The sequence below is a fragment of the Candoia aspera genome, chromosome 3, assembly GCF_035149785.1.
Source record: "Candoia aspera isolate rCanAsp1 chromosome 3, rCanAsp1.hap2, whole genome shotgun sequence".
Lineage (NCBI taxonomy): Eukaryota > Metazoa > Chordata > Lepidosauria > Squamata > Boidae > Candoia > Candoia aspera.
The window spans coordinates 106148171-106163541 of NC_086155.1; the positions used below are offsets into that span (position 1 = coordinate 106148171).

General features: G+C 38.7%; 1 protein-coding gene across 1 annotated transcript in view; it reads left to right on the top strand.

The window, feature by feature from the left end:
- ASTN1 (astrotactin 1) overlaps window positions 1–15371 on the top strand; it is a 252732-nt gene that overhangs the window by 178113 nt on the left and 59248 nt on the right. The window contains exons 9-11 of the mRNA XM_063299889.1: window positions 9483–9557; window positions 10722–10859; window positions 12876–13026. Of these exons, the coding sequence (XP_063155959.1) occupies window positions 9483–9557; window positions 10722–10859; window positions 12876–13026 (364 nt within the window). The remainder of the gene's footprint in view (window positions 1–9482; window positions 9558–10721; window positions 10860–12875; window positions 13027–15371) is intronic.

Here is a 15371-nt window from a genome sequence, read left to right on the forward strand (position 1 = left end):
AAGAAGCTGAAGTAGAGCAGTTCTATGAGGATCTGCAGCACCTACTGGACAACACGCCTAAAAGAGATGTTATTTTCATCACAGGAGACTGGAATGCTAAGGTGGGCAGTCAAATGACACCTGGAATTACAGGTAAGTATGGCCTGGGAGAACAAAACGAAGCAGGACATAGGCTGATAGAATTTTGCCAAGACAATTCACTCTGCATAACAAACACTCTCTTCCAACAACCTAAGAGACGGCTTTACACATGGACTTCACCAGATGGACAACACCGAAATCAGATTGATTACATCCTTTGCAGCCAAAGGTGGCGGACATCTGTACAGTCGGTAAAAACTAGGCCTGGAGCTGACTGTAGTTCAGACCATGAACTTCTTCTTGCACAATTTAGGATCAGACTAAAGAGATTAGGGAAGACCCACAGATCAGCTAGATATGAGCTCACGAATATTCCTCAGGAATATGCAGTGGAGGTGAAGAATAGATTTAAGGGACTGGACTTAGTAGATAGGGTCCCGGAAGAACTCTGGACAGAAGTTGGCAGCATTGTTCAGGAGGCGGCAACAAAATACATCCCAAAGAAAGAGAAAACCAAGAAGGCAAAATGGCTGTCTGCTGAGACACTAGAAGTAGCCCAAGAAAGAAGGAAAGCAAAAGGCAACAGCGATAGGGGGAGATATGCCCAATTAAATGCAAAATTCCAGAGGTTAGCCAGAAGAGATAAGGAATTATTTTTAAACAAGCAATGCACGGAAGTGGAAGAAGACAATAGAATAGGAAGGACAAGAGACCTCTTCCAGAAAATTAGAAACATTGGAGGTAAATTCCAGGCAAAAATGGGTATGATCAAAAACAAAGATGGCAAGGACCTAACAGAAGAAGAAGAGATCAAGAAAAGGTGGCAAGAATATACAGAAGACCTGTATAGGAAGGATAACAATATCGGGGATAGCTTTGACGGTGTGGTCAGTGAGCTAGAGCCAGACATCCTGAAGAGTGAGGTTGAGTGGGCCTTAAGAAGCATTGCTAATAACAAGGCAGCAGGAGACGACGGCATCCCAGCTGAACTGTTCAAAATCTTGCAAGATGATGCTGTCAAGGTAATGCATGCTATATGCCAGCAAATTTGGAAAACACAAGAATGGCCATCAGATTGGAAAAAATCAACTTATATCCCCATACCAAAAAAGGGAAACACTAAAGAATGTTCAAACTATCGAACAGTGGCACTCATTTCACATGCCAGTAAGGTAATGCTCAAGATCCTGCAAGGTAGACTTCAGCAGTTCATGGGGCGAGAATTGCCAGATGTACAGGCTGGGTTTAGAAAAGGCAGAGGAACTAGAGACCAAATTGCCAATATCCGCTGGATAATGGAAAAAGCCAGGGAGTTTCAGAAAAACATCTATTTCTGTTTTATTGACTATTCTAAAGCCTTTGACTGTGTGGACCATAACAAATTGTGGCAAGTTCTTAGTGGTATGGGGATACCAAGTCATCTTGTATGCCTCCTGAAGAATCTGTATAACAACCAAGTAGCAACAGTAAGAACAGACCACGGAACAACGGACTGGTTTAGGATTGGGAAGGGAGTACGGCAGGGCTGTATACTCTCACCCTACCTATTCAACTTGTATGCAGAACACATCATGCGACAAGCTGGTCTTGAGGAATCCAAGGCTGGAGTTAAAATCTCTGGAAGAAACATTAACTATCTCAGATATGCAGATGATACCACTTTGATGGCTGAAAGTGAAGAGGAACTGAGGAGCCTTATGATGAAGGTGAAAGAAGAAAGTGCAAAAGCTGGCTTGCAGCTAAACCTCAAAAAAAGCAAGATTATGGCAACCAGCTTGATTGATAACTGGCAAATAGAGGGAGAAAATGTAGAAGCAGTGAAAGACTTTGTATTCCTAGGTGCAAAGATTACTGCAGATGCTGACTGCAGTCAGGAAATCAGAAGACGCTTAATCCTTGGGAGAAGAGCAATGACAAATCTCGATAAAATAGTTAAGAGCAGAGACATCACACTGACAACAAAGGCCTGCATAGTTAAAGCAATGGTGTTCCCTGTAGTAACATATGGCTGCGAGAGCTGGACCATAAGGAAGGCTGAGCGAAGGAAGATCGATGCTTTTGAACTGTGGTGTTGGAGGAAAATTCTGAGAGTGCCTTGGACTGCCAGAAGATCAAACCAGTCCATCCTCCAGGAAATAAAGCCAGACTGCTCACTTGAGGGAATGATATTAAAGGCAAAACTGAAATACTTTGGCCACATAATGAGAAGACAGGACAGCCTGGAGAGGATGCTGATGCTGGGGAGAGTGGAAGGCAAAAGGAAGAGGGGCCGACCAAGGGCAAGATGGATGGATGATATTCTAGAGGTGACGGACTCGTCCCTGGGGGAGCTGGGGATGTTGACGACCGACAGGAAGCTCTGGCGTGGGCTGGTCCATGAAGTCACGAAGAGTCGGAAGCGACTAAACGAATAAACAACAAAATGAGTGAAGTCCACTCCCACATCAATTTTTGTTACAAAGTTGTGCTTTTTCTTTTGATTGTGATTATTTCATTGACATTTCCTGGGACTACATTTTAAGACCATATACCATGCTATAACTTTGACTTTGCAAGTTGTATTGGTCTTTAAAATGTCAACTAATTTTTATTAAGTGTTGGAATGTCAGAAGCAGGAGGATCAATTGACAAAGGGAAAAGCTTAAAGACATGGAACCTGGAGATGGTATACAAAGAAAAGTGCATATGGAAGGAAGGTAATAGGGATTTTTTTCCAACATAAAAACACTTTTTAACCCTTTTTCAGATAGTTTCTTTGACTATAAGAAGTATAGTTAAATAGAAAGAGTAATGCTAAGATGCTTGACACTCAATTCCGAGTTTCACATTTTGCTGTGTAACTCATGGAAATACAGGTCTGGTTTCTTTTGTTCACCATGGCCCCATTAGTCACCAATTTTATATACGGATTGAATGTATAGCTTGAGTAAAATATGAGATCTAAACCAGCCTCATCAGGCACTGAACAGCATTTGATCAGCTTTAGTTTTCTTTTGTGAGATATAAAGAGCAGCCAGCTAAAATACCCACCAAGAGATAGAGAATCGTCTTACCAAGCAACATGCGGGGAACATAAAAGGAGAGAGAAGGGCTAAAGGGAGAAGAATATGGGAGAGAAACAAAGTAACCAAAACGACAGGTGGCAGAAAGATATTGACTGAAAAGATGGAACAAGTGAAGAATGATCATCCTTCCATTAGTCCTCTCAGAGAGCAAGAATAATAGTCCCTAAGTTTTCATTGTGCAGAGGGAGAAAAGTCAATGTCTCCTTGGGGGATGGTAGCAGAGATAATGGCTAGAGAGTTTCTAAGCACAGGGGACATTTTAGAGTGTTAGAGTCACTGCAGAAAAAAAGTTTCTTTCATTTTCTATCCTGTGAGTTTCATCCAGTGCACGTGTTAAGCTTCAGTACCAAAATCAGTAATAGGTGTCATTGTTCCCCCAAGATTCTTTGGATTGCCTCCAATTTGTCAGGTTTGGCAATTGGACTTACACTGACTGATGATTCTGAATCTCAGTGAGGTCACTGAGCTCAGTGAGACACCAGATGGCCTCCTGCTTCTTCATAATTCAGAGTAGTTTTGGAAGGCTGAATGGAAGGGTTGTGGAGGACTGTTTATCTGCTTCCTGCTACTTATCTAATAAACATTGCCCCATTGAGCTGTTTTTCCTCTGCCCTGGTGGGGAGATAGGAAGAGGTCTTCCAGGGCTTTGTACATTGTGTATATTGTGTGTGCACATCATCTAGAAAACATCTCAGGCCTTTTTCGCTATTTGTTTGAAGGTAGTATCCTGTTCTAAATGATGAAAATTTGGAACTGTTAAATGTAGTTTCTAAACTTAATTTAGCAAGTGGTCAAGAAGTCACAGTTAAATGTAAGGTGATTTGATATGAAGAAGGGATATCAGCAGTTGAACAGAAGAAGTCAGATCAAGCTTTTCTCATTCCTACATAACAAGTTGCACATACCAAATCTTGATTTTCTACCTAATTCCAACAATTAAGGGATCAGGAACTCCTTCCTTATACATTCTTTGTCATTCTAAGAATTGTCAAAAATGGTGGCTGGAACAATTTGTCATCAGAACTCAGAATTTTGTAACAAAATGTTGGAAGGAATATGGATTTTATTGCATTAAAGATTGTTTGGATTTTGGGGACTAAACTGTCATGATAACTAGCACTGCCACTAGTATCCACTGCTGCGTAGATAAACAACCTGTATTATACTGATTTACCTGTTAGATTTTTATCTTGCCTTCCCTCTAGGATCTCAAGGGTCAGCTCTTTGAGACAGACCAGATCAAGAAACTGATTCCACAGGAAGACTATAACTATACTTCATTGAGTTAGGCTATAGTAGCAGAATCTTGCAAGACGGCATGTGTTTTCCCCTCCCATTTGTAGCCCATTGAGTCATTGAGCTTGCCTGAGTCTCTTCCTAATATTATCTCCTCTCCCAGGATTTAAGGAATGCCTCTGCTCTTGTTTCTGTAATAGCTTCTGAATGTTCCCTTCAAGGCTGTCTCTGTGGCTCTTTACATCAAAGCAGCATCCATTGCCCTACTTCCTCCAATTTTTCTTTAAAACAACAGGCCTGAGAGGTAGGCGGGGCTGAGAGATATTGGATCAGCCAGGGAGCATCATGGCTGAGGGTAGATTTGAACCTGGATCTCCCTGGTCCTACTCCAACTTCTTTACCACAATATCACTCTACAGTACATTCATACATTACTGCATTGTTGAACTGTACTGTTAGAAACTTTTAAAAAATCGGTTGGAATCTGTCATCCTGTAACATTATTTTGTAGCTATACTTTGGAATGATGGAAAATTGGTCTTGATCGTTTTCTGTGTGACATACTTTCTGACACTTGAAGAGTACTATCATTTCCCCCTTCAGTCTTCTCTTCTCAAAGCTAAATATTCCAAATTCCTTCCATCTCTTCATAGGATTTAGTTTCAAATCCCCCCGATCATCCTTGTTGCTCTTGTCTGAACCTGTTCCAATTTGTCTTAATCTATCTTAAAATGTGGTGCCACTGTGTTCCTTCACCCAGAGATGGCTCTTACAGATGACACTGACACATTTGGTAACTAAAGAAGTGACTGTCCTTGAACCCTGTGGTCCTGTTATACCTGTTCCCGTATACTGAACCATGATGGGGTAGGCACTTGGGAACAGATCTTATAAAAGGGATGTACAGAGTGCCCTACCCAGAGAGCTGTGCTTGGTTCCTTCTCTTTATCATTTTGGAATTTTAATTTTTCTTCTTGCATTTCTATTGGCATACATTATTCTTCTGGCATTTTTAGTTCTGATGATTTTAATTGCTATTTTTGCTTGTCATTGTTTTACTACTTTTTATCAGTTGTATCTGTATACTTATAAAGGCTCCCTTCTCAATGATTTCAGTGGAACTGTTGGGTAAAATAAATACCTGATCTATCGCCCTGCCTTACATTGTGTTCCCAAGGAGCTATATTATACTTGAATTCTGTCTGCTCTCCTTCTGAGGCTATGCCCTTTACCTGCTTTCTGCAGTCTTTGATTTTTGCCAGGCACTATGTTTACCTGTGCAATGTTTTCTCCATTACTGTCTCTGCCAAATTGCACCTGATCTTATGAGCCTTTTAATGTTTCTTCCTGTTGCTCTTTATTCACTGGTCTCTGAAATGTCACTGGCTTCTTAGTAACACTAAGAATGTTCCAATTCAAAATTTCTGGAACTGGTATTCTGTAGTTACAGCTCATTCATCTCTTCTGAACCTGACAGTTCAACAAATGTGAGCCAAAATTATGGGAGGAAGACAGTAATTGTATTTTCATGTTCTTCCATGAATTGACCTCTGCTTGATGGAACCTACTTCATGAATCCCAGTAGAATTCACAGCTATTCATGAACCTTTAGGAGGTTGGAAATAAATTATTTTTTATGTATGACCAAGTTTGGGTTTCAGAAAGCAGCAGCCAATACCATTGCAAAATATTATATGTACGTCTTCATCTCCAAAGGATCAATCCCCACCAGCCAAAGTTTTCCTGCATTCATAAACAGTGCACTCCACTATCCCTTGCTAACCTCACAATATGACCTAAATATGTCCTGATCTAAATATCATATTACTTTTCTCAAAAATCTTCTTTTTCTATAAACTCACTGTTGATTGATTGATTGATTATGTATCATCAAGTTGGTGTCAACTCTTAACAACCACATAAATAGATTTTCTCCATGATGACCTGTCCCTAACCTGTTCTTTCAAGTCTCCCACTCTTCAGTGGTGCACTCATTGCCACTGAAACTGAGTCCATCCACCTTGCTGCTGGTCAACATCATCTTTTACCTTCTACCTTTCCCAGGATTAGAGCCTTCTCCAGGTCTTTGTGTAATGTGTCTGAAGTAGGAACATTTGAACCTGATCATTTATGCCTCGAGCTCTGGGTTGATTTGTTCAATGATCCATTGGTTGTTTTCTTGCCTGTTCACAGTAATCTCAAGGGTCTTCTCCACCACCAAATTCAAAAGCATCAATACTCTTCCTATCCTGCTCCTTCAAAGTCCAACTTTCACTTCCATAAAGTGTCACAGGGAATACCATGGCTTGCACAATTCTGATCTTTGTAGGTATAGACACATCATGGAATCTGAATGTCTTTTCCAGGGCCTTCATGGCTGCTTCAACAAGTGCTAGTCTGTGGCATATTTCTTGACTGCTTGTTCCTTTACTGTTGATGTTTGATCCTAAAAGGCAGAAGCTATCTACCACTTGAACATTAGGCACCTCTTTTTCCATGAAGGATTCTAATCTGTATCGGATGATCCTAATCGTTATTTTGTTGGCATGTAAAATTAAGGATATGGTACAGTAGTTTTCACACTCTGTTAAGTCTCTTTTTTTTTTTTTTGGTATTGGAATGTAGATTGACCTCTTCCAATCTGTTGGCCACTGTGTCATTCTCTAGATTTGCTGGCATAGGTTTAGTTAGTACCTTTACTGATTCTTCTTCTGTTGCCCCCCATATTACGATGGGTAATCCATCAGTTCCTGTAGCCTTCTGAGTTGGTAATGACTAGAGTGTTGATCTAACTTAATCTTCTAGTACTAGAGGTTCTTGTAATTAGGGAATATCATCTAAGATATCTTGGATATTGGAATTTCTAGTGTACAGTGAGAGCCTCGTGTGGCGCAGAGCAGTAGGCAGCAGTACTGCAACTGAAACTCTCCCCACTACCCGAGTTCAATCCCAGTGAAGCTGGATTCTTGGGCAGCCGGCTCAGGTCGACTCAGCCTTCCATCCTTCCGAGGTCGGTAAAATGAGCACCCAGCTTGCTGGGGAAGGTGAAGACTGGGGAAGGCAATGGCAAACCACCCCGCTAGAGTCTGCCAAGGAAACGTTGCAAAAGTGACGTCCCCCAAAAGGGTCAGACATGACTCAGTGCTTGCACAGGGGACCTTTCACCTTTCACAGTGTACAGTGACATTTCAGTGTACTTCTTCCATCTTAGTTTGATCTCCTTTAAATCAGTTACTGTCTGTCCACTGGCACCTTTCAGCATATCAATTTGAGGTCAGAACCTCCTTCTGAGATCTTTTGAAAGACTTTCCTTGTTTTTCCATGTGTGTTTTCAATTGTGATGTCTTTACAGATGTTGTTTTAATACTGCTTTGTGTCACTTCTAACACTCTCTAAAACTCTTTGTTAAGTTCGTTCCTGAGATTTTTGTCTTTCTTGGCTTGGCTTCTTTTCTCTTCTTGGCAATTTCCATGGTTTGTTCTGACATCCAGTTTGCTTTCTTCTCTTTCTTCACTTTTGGCAGTCTCTTTTCACATTCATCCTTGACTACTTCTTTAAGTTCATTCTGTAATTCCTCTGGTTCTCTATCAATGAAGTTCAGGACTTCAAAACAATTCTGATGTTCTCTTTGAAAATGGTGGCTATATGTTCAAGATCATATTGTAGAAACCGGTTGGCATTCTTTTTCTTCTTTAACTTAATTTGGAACTTGCACATGAGCACTTCATTATCTGTTCCACAGTCGGCACCTGGCTATGTCTTTGATGCTATAATTGAGCTCCTTCACTTCTTTTTAGCATTAATATAGTCCTTTTTATTTCTATGTACTAACTAAGTTCTCTGTTTATATATATTAGTAATGGGTACATTCTCCACAGATCTGAGTCAGAATTGGGCCAGATATTATAAGCATTAAGTAAATAATTATTTATTGCAAAGTAAATTGTATATTCATTGGTCATGGTAAACCAAGCTAAGTTTAGCAACCTAAATATTTTTAAGTTATATTGGAATCAAAATCTTTCCTCCTTAGGGTTTCTGTCTCAATGTAAATTAGATTATATCTGTTATTAAACCTATAGTAAAAAAAAATGAAAAATTGGCAAAACATGTGTTGTAATGCAGTTGCTGATGTATTTGTCTGATCCTTCAGAATTAGATGTGTTTTTATTACAGTTCTAATAAAAGGGGCTAATTTGCATTTTAACACATTTGTGTTTAACACTATGGCTTTAAAGAGAAATGTTCTTGACTCAGTTGTAAGCTAATGATATGGAAAAAATAGGGGTGTTTTCTTTTTAATATGCGGTGCTATAGTACATATTTTAAATGGCAAAGATATTGCATAGGTTAAAAATGAATTTTACAATATATTCAAAATATAGAATTATGTTTATGTGTGTTTGTGTGCATATGTGTATATGTATACATTATACATAAATTCAGTTTTATATTCTGTAAGCACAGAATATATGGATGCTGCTGGATATCTGACTCCTTCAAATAGATTAAGAAGTAGTAAAAAGCTCTTGGCTTAGCATTACACGTCTGTGGGACCTGGCATGTTGCAAGCTGACTTTTATTAACGTGTTCAGTCTTTTTTTAAAAATTATTATTAAGAACTATATTCAATTTCAACATACTATATATAGTTACAATACAATATTAAAAATATAGAAAAGCATGCTGGGGAGTGCTGAAGTGCACCAGTCCTTCCTTCCCATCTGGGGGAGAGAATAAATCCCACCTTCCCTTCTGGGGAAGACTATCATACTCCTTGCCTAAAAGGTCACTGCTATTACTGGTGTCAGACTGAGAGGCTTTTATGAGAATTCAGCTCTATTCCTTTTTGTGGGGGACAGTAAAACGATTAAACCAAATGTGTCTTGCAAAGTTCTACATGGATGGAAGAATTTCATGCAAAGTTTCTGTTCCCAGCTGTTCTCCTGACATAGATGCCTGTACTTAGCTTACTGCTTGAGTCAATTATCAGGCTCCCAAATGACCATACATCATATAAGTAGCAGTTCAAGTATAATTGAGAAGAACCGGGCCAGTCATAATTGTTGCTATGTTTCATATGGTATTGTCTTTCTCCAGGCCATGGCCATATACCATATTCCAGCGGGGATTTGATTTGGTGCTGGGAGAACAGCCTTCTGACAAGATATTCAGGTAGAATTCAGCATCAGATTTGGTTGTGTGCTGTCAAAGAGGGCAAACAGCTAATTAAGGGGGATCCAAGCACTGGAAGTCCAAGAATTTCAGCTAGAGGTGCTTCCCAGCTTCTGATAAGATTTGCCTGAAATTAAACTCGAAACTTTTGAATAGGAAATATGTGCAATCTCACCAAACAATAAACCAGTAGTTGTACCCTACCCATTATGTCTAAGTTAATTTTTTTCTGCATTCTAGATTAGGTTTTCTCAAATGACCATATCTTGTACAGCTTGTTATTGACTTCATGAAAACTTCAGTAATTGGGGTTGCATGAAGAGGTACATAAATTTTGTCTGAGGGACTGAATGTAAAGTTCAACATTTTGGACTTTCAGTTTAAAATTTAGAAGGAGTGGGAAACAATTTGGGGTGAAATGGCAGCCACAAAGGCTTTAGAAGAGTGTATGAGCAAAATGGTTTTGGTGGGCAGTTTCTCTTTCTGAACCTTTTTCATATTTATTGCCAGCGATAGTGGAATTCCTCCTGTTATGATGGCATGATTTGTGCCACTCTCCCCTGGCATGGTGCTCCATGGTGTGGGGGAAAGTAATTGTGGCTAGTTGCCTACTAACAGGGGAGAAGATTTCTGTTGTAGGGATGAAAGCAAAAATACAAGAAAAATGGAAAACAAGAATCCCTTCCTGCTGTCACTATCTGTGGTAAAGCCTCTTTCCTGCATGTTAAAAGCATTGCTCTTTCCTTAAAAATTGAAAGACTGCTGTTCTTTCTTCCCTCTTCTACACATGCCTCCTGCAAATTCTTCTAGACAGAATTCATACCTTATTGAAGAAAAAGAGTCATAAGTGAAATTGTGCAACATTTAATAGTGACTATCAGCGAAAGATATATGGACCCTCAACAGCACTTATATGCTACCTTGAAACTGTAGAACTGAAAAATGTCTAGATACATTAATTGCATTTAATATCAGATCAAATAGCATTATGATTTTAGGATCGAAGGCATATTGAAGAGAAAGAAGTAACATTTGCAGACTAGATCAAGATATTTTTAGTAACCTCTCTCTGCATGCTACGGAAACAAATACAGTAGAAGAATACTAATTTCTCATGTTCTTCCCATATCTTCCATATTGGTTATCTCTCTACTGTGGATGCAGATTCACCTACACTCTCGGGGAAGGGATGTGGCTGCCACTGAGCAAAAGCTTTGTGATCCCACCTGCTGAATTGGCCATCAATCCGTCAGCCAAGTGCAAAACTGATATGACAGTGATGGAGGATGCTGTAGAGGTCAGGTATGTTCCTTCCATAGATGTAATCTTTGGAATGCTTGGAAATTATGAATGGCAGAGAAAGAAACTCCTATTACTAGTGAGTCTCTGATAAAGGATCACCCATCAGAAATGGTGCAGTTCCAGATGCCTTAAATTATATACAATTATGTACAGATGGCCGTTTTGCTGGTCCAGCTCTATTTTGTTTCTGTACTAATAATCATACGCCTACATTTAGAGTATGGCATTTGGAAAAATGTAATAGGGAGTGGGGGGACATCTGGCTGCAAATTCCCAAAGTGCCATTGCTCCTTTGTTCTACATGAGATAATGGAGTAGAGAAATTGTCTAGGAGGCTTTTGAATTAGGTCACCCCTAGGAAAGAAGCAAAAGGGAATAATTCACTGATTTTTTTTAAAGTATTTATTTTATGTCTTTAAATACTGTATATTATAAGTTTAACCTGCCTAATAAGAAATATCCTCTGGGAAAGTTATGCAAAATTTATATGTAGATGCCACTTTTCTGCTAAAAAAAAATTCGACATTTATCATTTTAGAAAAATCCTCCTAAAACATTGATGGGGTATATATCATGGGACAAACATGGAGCAATCTAAAACCAAAATCATAAAAAAATAGTTCAATTAAAATAGAAGCTACTATCAATTAAAATACATTCTTGACTTATCACCTTAATATAAGGGTCTGCTGAACCTGCCTGAAGATTGTACTCCTAGGTTTAAGGTCCCTGCGTTTCAGAAGTTCTGTTTCCAGTAATCACCTTCCTCACTTCCAAAGGCAAGGAAACATGAACCAGATTCCTACAGAATGATTTATTTTATACTCTCCTTTCTCTAATCACAGTAATAATATACTATGGGCAGGAATGAATACATCTGTCAACTTTATTATTCAATTTTATACCCTTAAGTTTATCTTGGCCAATTTTTGCATTTTTATTGTTATTATTTTAAACAAAATACTGCATAAACATTTGTTAGCATTTTAAAAACATATTTTCCCCCAGCAATCCTTTATCTACCTTTTGTGTGTACATTTTTGTGGGGAGATATTAAATTGCAAAGTTCAGGGAAACAAGCATTTTGCCACAGGAGTCTGTTCTCATCTGTGTGTTTATTTCAAAATGGCAGAATTGGCAAGCTTGTATCAAAATGGGAACCAATCAGATTTCTCATCCATCTCAGTGATAGTCCTGCAATACCATATCAGATTTTGAAAACCCTCTGCAACACTATATACATCAGTTGCAAAAAGAATCGACTAAACTGAGATTTTATGACTGCCTAAAAGAAGAAAGGGAAGAAAAGTTCTTGGACAGGGTATGATGGCAACCCTAGAGCTTTACCGTAATAGACTTTCTCCACTCCAAACCCATACAATACTCATTTTTCCATTACTCTAAGGAACTATACTCAGAGATCATTAGTTCAAACAGTGCAAGTTTATGGTTAGTAAGGCAAACTCTGAATCCATTTAGTTAGTGATCTGTCATAGAAATATGCATATTAGGGAAGTAAATGTATTTGCAGTATAGTTCTAATAATAAACGGGCAAAATCTTTGAAGCAACATTCATCAGTCAATTGGATTTGAAGTGGTATATATTGGAGCACAGTATTGTAAGGCATCTGGTATATATTCAGATTTCTTCATAAAAATTGTTATTATGATCATGAATACCTTGTTAACTTCATGTTATCTCTGTTACTTACCTTTGCCTGTTCTGCGCCTTTTATCACGTTTTATTTTATAATAACAATTTAGACTGTAAGCTTTTCAGTCAGATAGTGGAGAACCTTATGCCCTCCACCTGTTGTGGGGTGAACGCCCATCATACTTGCCCAAGAGAGGTAGTGAAAGATGGGAAGAATTACAGTTCATGAGTCTCAGAGTCTCTTCTGTTCATATCACTCAGCAGTGCCCTTTGAACCACTGGTGTGCTGAATTATTGTTATTTGTCTTATTAAGAATAACAATTGCTATTATAATTGCAATTATGTTTTATTATGTTGCAGGGAGGAACTGATGACTTCTTCCTCCTTTGATAACCTGGAGGTTCTCCTAGATTCTTTCGGCCCAGTCCGGGACTGCTCCAAGGACAATGGGGGTTGCAGCAAGAATTTCCGTTGCATTGCAGATCGGAAATTGGACTCCACTGGTTGTATGGTTTGTATGCAATTCATATGAGATTATGAAAGGACCTCTTGGAGAAATGAGAATAAGGTTCCTTGACGTATAAAGTTCTCTGGGGTTTGAGCTTGTTGATACAGAGTATTATAATTCTGTAGGCTGCATGGCATCCACACACAACATACGCTGATCTCTTATCTTACACAGGGCAAAAGGAGGATCTCAGGATGTAGACTAATTCTGAGATCCTCAGTTTGCCTTGTGTAAGACAGCAGATCAGCACAAACTGTGCACTGTGGCACACTCCACAAAGGAGAGCATGCATAACACAGCACCTTATTTTTCTAAGACTGATTCCATTTTTCTGCTTACAGCATAAAACTAAAACCATGGAAAGCGTTCCATGCTTCTTTGTTCTGAACATTAAGTTCAGTAACTGTTCTTCATTCTACTACATTTTTAAAAATGTATTTAAGGCTGCCTTAGATACTATGCAGGGCAAACCTAGGCTTGACATCCTGAGGATCAAGTTACATTTACATTAACTATGTACCATACACCTTTGCATCCTGTTTGCACTTCATCTTAAGCAGAAGTGAGCAACCCACAGGACGGAGGTCACATGTGCCAGCCTACGGCCTAACTTTATTTATTTATTTGTTTGTTTTTCGAATTTCTATTACTGCCCATCTCCCCCAAGAGAGGGGGACTCTGGGCAGTTTTATGTGGCCATCAGCATAATTTCAAAAGCTCTTTTCAAGTGATCTGTCCAGATTTCTGATAAAAGCTTTCTTTCCATTCCCTGCTATGATAAGATAGAAGAAGGTATCCAAAAGAGAACAAGAATGAAACTGAGAAAACTGGGTGTCAGAAAGTAAAGGAAAAATAGGGGAATGGTAATGACAGAAAGATAAACAACTTTGGCCTGACCCACTCCTTGATTCAATCGATCTCCCGTTATTTCCATGCGACCTCTAACAATTTTTTCTTGGAGGAATATATCTGTTGTCCCATAAAAGGTTGTTCACCCCTGTTCTAAAGAAAGCTTCTAAGCCCTGATCTAGATCATGATCAGATAGGATAAGGGAGATATAATGCTTTCCTCCCCAGTGACTTTCCTGCCAAATTCTTCCCTTCCCACTCAACCACCTACAGTTAAAGAAATGGGGTGCAGTGGGGGAAGCTTCTATTTATTTTTAGAGTAAAGAAAAACAAGAAAGGAAGCTGCATGCTATATAATTAACATAACACAAAGTTTGATGCTCTCTATGCACCTGGCAGGAAGAAGCATTTATACTTGGCATCCTAATGTGTGTATTTGCATGATAAGAATTTTGCAAACATCTGCTCATGTGCTTGCACTTTGCATTTTCAGTAATAAATGTAAAACAAAGTAGATGTATTTTTAATGTAGAAAGAGATCTTTAAATGAATGCAAAGTGTCTTGAGAATGGGTGACTCATTTCTTAATTAGCATAATCTGTTACAATTTTGTTTAACCATTAGAAAAAAATGTTCTGGAGTTCTAGAGATATTGTCCTTTATATGATGTTTTCTCTTTAGATCAAGGTTTATTTATCTATCTTACCACATGGCTTAGAGTGGTAGGAAGACAGTAGAATGCAAAACAGAGCACCACCCAGATTGTGGCCACTTCAGCCATCAAAAAAGTGAGGAACATACGAATTACCATGGCATAGTCTACAAATTTTTATCATTCACATTTGGATAATGGATTCTGTCGTGCAAAAATAAAATCCCTGGAAAAGAAGCCTTTAACTAAGATGTTCTTTTTGCCCTTCATAGCAATTCATACAGTTTTATTGTGTGCTAGTGTAGCATTGTGTCTTAGACACTAACCTATGAGTTCAGATGTCTCCAAATCCATAAAAATTTCCTGTTGGCAATGTGAGGATTATGCAAAGAGAATGGATTAAAAATTAAAAGTGATTTGGGATAAAACCGAAGAGAGGGATTGCTGGAAGGAATATTGTAGACATTTGTACAATGCGAATGATTGTATTATATAGAGCAGCAGAACTGAAATAAATGCTATAAATGCTAGTGTCCAAGGGAAAAAAAGTGATGAAATGGAAATAATAAATATTATGAGAATATTGAAGAATTGATAAAGCTTCAGATCTAACAGAAAAAGCTTAAAATATGGGTGTAATTTCCACATGGAGTGGCTGTATGGCTTGTTTAATGTTGTGTGAAGCCTGCAACTGTTTCTGACCATTGGGAGGATGCAGTTATTGTTGCCTTTTAAACAGCAAGAGTAAATGCAAAAACTAGAGGTTGGTTAGTTTGCTACATGAGCCTGGGAATATCTTTGGTAGAATTCTGACTTAATGAGTAATATTGGGGAATAAGATAAATGT